The 8292-nt window shown below is 41.6% G+C and overlaps 1 protein-coding gene across 1 annotated transcript; it reads left to right on the top strand.

Annotated features, from left to right (window-relative positions):
• The first annotated feature begins 857 nt into the window (after positions 1 to 857).
• On the top strand, positions 858 to 1814 carry LOC129044568 (olfactory receptor 13C7). The gene has a single exon (XM_054502556.1). The coding sequence runs from the start codon at positions 858 to 860 to the stop codon at positions 1812 to 1814; it is 957 nt and encodes a 318-aa protein (XP_054358531.1).
• Positions 1815 to 8292: the final 6478 nt, after the last annotated feature.

The following is an 8292-nucleotide window of genomic DNA, read 5'->3' on the forward strand; positions in this document are numbered from 1 at the left end:
CATGCATCAGTGTTCTGCAGAGGAAGATCTAGAATGGGACAGAGGGTGGGACCAGATTTATTTGGGGGGCATAATCAGTGTCAGGATCTATATCTGGGTGACATACTTAGGTTCAAGAACTCTTGATTCCTGTGTAGGCACTCACCCCGATTGCCTTAGTTACCAAAGAAAACTAGAGTTCCAGAAATTGTGAGCCACTATGGGTTTCTGGGGCCAGCCTCCTATTTATCTTCATGATACATCAGATTCAAATATTAGAGACATATTGAAATTTCCAGAGCATGAAGTTACCTTGGAACCCTCTCCCCTTTCCCTTGCATCTCTCCATGTCCAGTCTCCTCTTTTCCTGAAAGACCCAGCTGGGGCTGGTGTTGCCCATGAGAAAGATCTTGGGCAACAACCAGAGTTTGTTTTATATAAAAATTGTCTAACAAGAAGAAATAGTTATAAAGTGAGGATTCACAATTAATCAAGTCACTAGTATTTGGCACAAAGTTGGGGGAACATGGAGCAAACTTTAAGTCACTTTTCTGATCAAAGTTTAACGAGATAAATTGCCTTGTAGGATGTAGCATCCCTAAATGAATGTGTTATGTGTTTTCATCACTGATCACATGTGTTACATTATCATAGTCATCATTTTAAACCTTGTGCATTTGGTGTCCTGTGGCCCCAAAATAATTTTTTATTTTGTTGTCTCTTTTTTCTTGGAAATAAATATTGTGGACTTTCAAAACTGTTTTCTAATGTCTTAGCCAGACTGGAACCCCAGACCAGATGCACTGGTCCTATGCAAGGCAAAGAAAGTTGAGTTTGGACCTCTAAGTATTTCCTTCAGTCAACAGAGGAGATACACTATGGTAAGTGCCAACCAGACAGCCTCTGTGACACAGTTTGTTCTCCTGGGCCTCTCTGCCCACCCAAAGCTGGAGAAAACATTCTTTGTGCTCATCCTGCTGATGTACCTGGTGATCCTACTGGGCAACGGAGTCCTCATCCTGGTGACTATGTCCAACTCCCAACTGCACATGCCCATGTACTTCTTCCTGGGGAACCTCTCCTTCCTGGACATCTGCTATACAACATCCTCAGTCCCCCTCATCCTTGACAGCTTCTTGACCCCCAGGAAAACCATCTCCTTCTCAGCCTGTGCAGTGCACATGTTCCTCTCCTTTGCCATGGGAGCCACAGAGTGTGTTCTCCTGAGCATGATGGCTTTTGATCGCTACGTGGCCATCTGCAACCCCCATAGGTACCCTGTGGTCATGAGCAAGGCTGCCTACGTGCCCATGGCTGTCGGCTCCTGGGTAGCTGGAAGCACTGCTTCCATGCTGCAGACATCCCTTGCAATGAGGCTGCCCTTCTGTGGAGACAACATCATCAACCACTTCACTTGTGAGATTCTGGCTGTCCTGAAGTTGGCCTGTGCTGATATCTCTGTCAATGTGATCAGTATGGGAGTGACCGATGTGATCTTCCTGGGGGTCCCGGTTCTGTTCATCTCTTTCTCCTATGTCTTCATCATTGCCACCATCCTGAGGATCCCCTCAGCTGAGGGGAAGAAAAAGGCCTTGTCCACCTGCTCTGCCCACCTCACAGTCGTGGTCATCTTCTATGGGACCATCCTCTTCATGTATGGGAAACCCAAGTCTAAGGACCCGCTGGGGGCAGACAAGCAAGACCTTGCAGACAAACTCATTTCCATCTTCTATGGGGTGGTGACCCCCATGCTCAATCCCATCATCTACAGCCTGAGGAACAAGGATGTAAAGGCTGCTGTGAGGAACCTGGTATTTCAGAAACGCTTTGCCTAGTGATGTTTGGGGGAACAGATGTCCCCGTAGCTTTTTGCCTCTTGGCTGCTTTCACCCACAAATCTCAGAAGAGCATGCTCCCTAAAGAAGATACATGTGAGGAATGACTACCAGAAAATTGAAATACTCATGTAATAGAGCACTTTAGCTGTGATTGGACCCAATTAAAATGTTGAAACCTAGAACCCAGGGGGAGTGTGGCTTGAGGGGATGGAAGCAGAATGCTGCTGGATACACAAGGAATGATTTTTCTGTTTCTCCACTGTTCAAGTCTGAATTCACCTTTGTGAGCAGATGGTTCCTCTGTTTTGGGAAAAACACCCTAGGGTACCTTTCTGTTACAAAAATGTAAAGCCAAGATTCTACTCTTGAAAGGAGGCACTGAAGACACCGTGGGACAGAACTTCATGATCCTGCCCACCTCCCTAGCACAGTGCTTCCCAACCTGTGTCTTGCCATGGAGCACATAGAAAACAACGGGATGTGTAGGCACCCTGGGGTGAGTGGATGAGTCTTTTCATGGCTGAAGGCAATTCACCTGGGGGCTTGGGTCACTACAGGTTCTGCTTAGTAATCCCAGGAGGACTCTGAGCTTGGTATGTCTGTACCCTGTGGCACATTAGCTGAAATGTTCTGCCTGAAGAAGAATGTGTCTTCCCTTAGCCCCTGCTGAGAGGACAGTCATGCTCTCTCCTTTGGCTATAGATAATTGGCGAGTTGACCCAAACTGGGCAAACCATATTTTCTGTCCAAGGAATTTGGAATTTGGATGTAGAGACACCTCATAATTGGCACAAAGCTCTTGAACTGATAGACCACATAAAGGGGGCACAAATGTGGCCCTGTGTCTAGCAAGGAAGAGAAAGCTGGTCTGCAGAGAGAGAGGATAAAGCAAATGCACAAAGAAGACCAGACCTACATGAAACAGAAATAAAGGCTGCAATATTTAGGCTAGGTATTGGAGAAGGTTTTTTCTTTTATTTTATGGGAAAATTTAATCTTGTAGAAAGAATAATAGGTATTCATCTTCCAGATCCAAAGATGATCTGCTCATGGCTGGTGTGTGTGTGTGTGTGTGTAATTTTTAATTTTTTAAATTTTCCTGGGTACATAGTAGCTATATATATTTATGGAGTATATGGGATATTTCAATACAGGCATGCAATGTGTAATAATCACATCAGGGTAAATGGGGTATCCATCACCTCAAGCATTTATCCTTTGTGTTACAAACAGTCCAATTAATAAGCTCTTTTAATTATTTTAAAATGTACAATTAAATTATTTTTGACTGTAGTCACCCTGCTGTGCTATCAAATACTAGTTCTTATTTATTCTATTTTTTATACCCATAAGCCATCTCCACTTCCCCTCTACCCTCTCATCACTGTTCCCAGCCTCTGATAACCATCATTCTACTCTCCATCTCCATGGGTTCAATTGTTTTAACTTTTAGCTTCCACAAATAAGTGAGAACATGCAAAGTTTGTCTTTCTGTGCTGCTTATGGCCAATCTTGTTCTTCCATAGCCCTGTGGATTATTTCTCCTTCTCCTTAATTATTCTAAAGCAAATCCCAGACGGTAATAACATTCCATCTTGAAATATTTTAGTATTTATATCCAAAAAAGATTAGTACTCTTGGAAAAATATAAAGTACCATTTAATATTTAACATATAAATCACCTAAAACTAATTCCTTGATATCATCAATTATCCAGCATTTATATTTCCAGAAATGTCTTATACATTATTTATTTCAATTTTTAAATTGAACCAGGATCCAAATAACAGCATACATTGTGATTTGTCTCTGATATGGTTTGGCTGTGTCCCCACCCAAATCTCATCTTGAACTGTAGTTCCCATAATCTCCACATGTTGTGGGATGTCATGGGAGGGACCTGGTGGGAGGTAATTAATCATGGAGGTAGTTACCCTCATGCTGTTCTGATAATAGTGAATGAGTTCTTATGAGATCTGATGGTTTTTTAAGGGCCTTTCCCCCCTTTTTCTTGGCACTTCTCCTTGTTGCTACCATGTGAAGAAGAATATGTTTGCTTCCCCTTCTGCCATGATTGTAAGTTTCCTGAAGCCTCCCCAGCCATGCTGAACTGTGAGTCAATTAAACCTCTTTCCTTTATAAATCACCCAGTCTCAGGTATGTCTTTATTAGCAGTGTGAGAATGGACCAGTACAGTCTCTTTCAATCTACATTTCCCCTTCCCTTTTTCTATCTTTCCCTCTACCTCTGTTCCTGCCACCACCACCCTGCTTTTAGGCTAGATTTTTTTTGGAAGGAATAGTTTCTCAGTATGGAAAACTATAAAGTTTACCACAGTCTGATTTTGCTGATTGCAGTTCTGTGGTGTCTGTCTTTGTGTTTCCCATACATTGGTGATTAGATCTAGTTACTTAATTTTTTTTTTTTACTGGAGTTATGAGCTCATGGCTCCTGAGACCTTTTGCATGACACTAGTATCTTTGATGACTTCCTGCTATCTGGTATGTCAAGATATTACAAGCTCAATATACACACTTCCTTCCCAGACCTGAAACAACTATTTTGTCTAATGAGCTCTTTTTTCCTTTAATGGGGAACGGTATTTAGAAGTCATAATCTGGGTGCTAGGGTTACTATTGAGTTTCCCATGTTTTCTAAATGTTTCAGTGGAAAGAGCTATGAAAAAATATATATAATTGAATTATATGTATGTATGATACATAAATATATATTTAGATTTAGATCAAATACATAAATCATACATACATACAATTCAAATTAAGAGCTATGGATTTTTTACCTAATCTCATTGATTTTATACCTGTATCTCCTTCTTCTATGTACTGTCTCCTCATTCCAGAAATGTCTGGAGATGGCTTGAAGTTATACACACATAATGATGTCAGGAGTTAACATTGAGCACACCTTCTGTAAAGAGCAGAATTCAATCAAGTCATCCAGTGGTGTGTGTCTGGGAGTACTGGGGCTGATCATAACAGTTGAGGTGATGATGTGGGCTGTGGGCCCTTTTCTCTCGCTTGTTCCTGAGCTTACTGCAGGAGATCTGAGTCTGGGAGTGAGGCATTGGGTGGCAGTGGGCTAGGAAAGAGTTGCAAGATAAATTCAAGCCTGGAAAGAAAGATTCCAGACTGGAACCTCAGGGCATCTTGCAGCTTGGGAATGACTTTCCTAAATCGTGTTGAGGGCAGTCACAAGCCCCTGCTCACCAGGGCACTTTGGCAAAGAAGGGGACATGATGCAGACAAGAAGGAAGCTGGCAGATCACCTCTAAATGGGGTCCAAAGTCCTGAATTCTGCATTCCTGCTCTGTTCAAAATAGATGTTTCCAATATGTAAGAGCCACTTAGAAAAAAGAGGTTTGCTAAATATTTGGAAGGATGGAGTCACAGTCAAAAACTACATATCTGGGGTCCATGGTTGCCAAGATTTTAATATCATGCTTCCTTACAATTTAAACTGTATTTGTTTATTGATTTATAAGTAGAATACCTATAAGTATATAGGTATTCTACTGTACCAATAGGTTATGGACATTTACAATGTTTACAAAAATAGAAGTTCAAAAAGATAGGACAAAGATAAAATATTTTTTTTAAAAAAGAGCAAACATGGGACAAAATCAGAAGAAAATGAGGGTAGGCCATAGATTCATTTATTCAGCATCTATGTATTGAGAGTCAGTTGTGAGTGAGGCCCTATTTTTATACTAAGGAAACATCTGTGAACAATACAGAAAAAAACTTACCTCTGTGAAACTTGTATTCTAACAGGAGAGAAATAAGCAATAAACAATTACAAAAATAAATAGGATGTTAGAAATTTTATGGAATCAAGAATGCATAAAGGATAACTGAACACATGCATCTAATTTCATTCCTCCTAAAACCCATGAAAACTACAGTCTTCCTTTCTTTCCAATAAAATCTACAAGGTTAAGGAGAAGAAGTAAGATATCAACAGTGAGAACATTGTGAAAGTTAGGAAGCGGATGAACTAGTGCTAATTGCCATAGCAGATCTGACAGAGCCAAATCCCAAGCCAGAAACTTGGAAAAGTAAGTGTCTTCCTCCATTTTCTGCTGCTTTAACAGAATATCTGAGACTGGGTAATTTATAAATAATAGACATTTATTTGGCTCACAGTTCTGGAGGCTGTGAAGTCCAAGAGCATGACACTGGCATCTAGTGAAGGCCTTCGTGTTGCATCATCCATGGCAGAAGGTGAAAGAGCAAACAAGTACATGAAACAAGGAGAGAAAGGAGGCCAAACTCCTGCAATAACTCACTCCTGCAATAATGGCATTAATCACTTCATGAAGGCTGAGCCCTCTTGGCTTAATCACCTCTTAAAAGTCCCATCTCTCAGCACTGTTACCATTGCAATTAAATTTCACCATGAGTTTTTGAGGGGACATTCAAACCATAGTAATTGGTAACAACTAGATTTGTAGCACAGAGAAACTCACTGTACCAAGTACCTCTAGGACCGGGGTGAAGGAAGTACTGCTAAAAAAGGAAGACTAGTTGACAAATGTATAAGAAACAGAGTCCCTACACCTCTTCATTCATTCCATGACATTAGTCAACTATCTCTTGCCCACGCCAACAAAACTTTTATTCTCTGTAGAGGGTAAAATCATGGCTCTCTGGACTGGCAGACAACAGCCACAGTTGAGAGTATGGGTACTTTACTCTTTCACGGAGTAAAAACACAATTAGCATAAAAGATCAAGAATCAAAATGGCTTCTGATTGCACCAGAATTACCTTCAAATTCAGAAGGAAGATGATTTCCAATAAGTTCCTAGAATTCCACACACTACTGTGTTGATTAACTTTATGTGTCAACTTGACTGGGTCATGGGGTGCCCAGATATTTGGTCAAATATTATTCTGGATATGTCTGTGAGGGAGCACCTGGATGAGATTAATATTTGAATGCGTAGATGGAGTAAAGCAGATTATCCTCCCTAATGTACTAAGCCTCATTCAATCAGTGAAAGTCTTGAATAGAACAAAAAGGATGAATAAGAGGGAACTTCTCCTGCCTTTGAGCTGGGACATTAGTTTTTTCATCAGCTCTCCTGGGCCACCAGCCTGCTGACTGCAAATCTTGGGACTTGTCAGCCTCCATAATCAGATAAGCCAGTTCCTTATGACACATACACATACACACACACACACACACACACACACACACACACACACACACTATTAGTACTGTTTCTCTCGAGAACCCTGGCTAATACACCCACCAAATTATCAGTCAGGAGGTTAAATACAAATATGTTCAGACACATAAGATCTCAAAAATGTGTATACAATACACTTTTTCTCAAGAAGTTATTCAAGGCTGGGTGAGTGGCTTATGCCTGTAATCCCAGCACTTTGGGAGGCTGAGGTGGGTGGATCATCTGAGGTCAGGAGTTCAGGACCAGCCTGGTGCCCACGGCAAAACCCCATCTCTACTAAAAATACAAAAGTTAGCTGGGTGTGGTGGCATGCGCCTGTAATCCCAGCTGATCAGAAGGCTGAGGCAGGAGAATCACTTGAACCAGGGAGGCGGAGGTTGCAGTGAGCCAAGATTGCGCCAGTGCACTCCAGCCTGGGTGACAGAATGAGATTCCGTCTCAAAAAAAAAAAAGAAGTTATTCAAGAAAGTGCTCTATCAAAATAAGGAATAAACCAAGAAATAGAAAGAAATTGACAAAAGAAACAGAAGTTCCAACCCATAAGAGAGGTGTAAGGAGTCCCCAGGACAGTAAAAGGAGATCCTGGCATGACAGTTGTATACCCTGCAGAGAAGACAGCCAGCCCAGAGGGCAGCCCTGTGACTCCAGAGACAGGCATGTCAAGGGCTCTCATTCATAGACACCTGCTGCCTACGGTGATTAACTTGAGGACAGAATGCCCCAGACAGCCTGGCCCACATTCTTTCCTGAACTGGCCTTATCTTGGCCATGCATGTATAAAATGCCCTCTTCTCTCTCCATGTCTTGCTGACTGGGTTAGCGGAGGTCACTCATTCCACTCCAGAGAGTATTCTGCTTTGATCTATTCCCAAGAGTGGGAAGAGGGCCATACTCAGAGCTTAGAAGCAGAAAACATAAAACAATCCACTCTCTCTGATGATATTTCTGCCCGATGTCTGGTACCTGGCCACACTACAACACTGTCTGACTTACCCAGAAGGGACTATTGAAACTGAGAGCTTAGATTCTCAGGGGAGTCTTCCCCAAAACAGTGGCAATATTTTTTTTTCATCAAAAAGCTAGATCTGCCAGTCAGAATGACTATTATTAAAAAGTCAAAAAACAACAGATGTTAGTGAGGGTGTGAAAAAAGGGAAACAATTGTACATTGTTGGTGGGAAGGCAAGTCAGTACAACCTCAATGGAAAACAGGACTGAGATTTCTCAAAGAACTAAAAATAGAATTACCACTCAATCTACTTTT

This window comes from Pongo pygmaeus, chromosome 13 (assembly GCF_028885625.2).
Source record: "Pongo pygmaeus isolate AG05252 chromosome 13, NHGRI_mPonPyg2-v2.0_pri, whole genome shotgun sequence".
NCBI lineage: Eukaryota > Metazoa > Chordata > Mammalia > Primates > Hominidae > Pongo > Pongo pygmaeus.

What these genes read in the sequence shown, in the direction of transcription:
- LOC129044568 (XM_054502556.1), top strand. Translation starts at nt 858, where the DNA reads ATGGTAAGTGCCAACCAGACAGCCTCTGTGACACAGTTTGTTCTCCTG.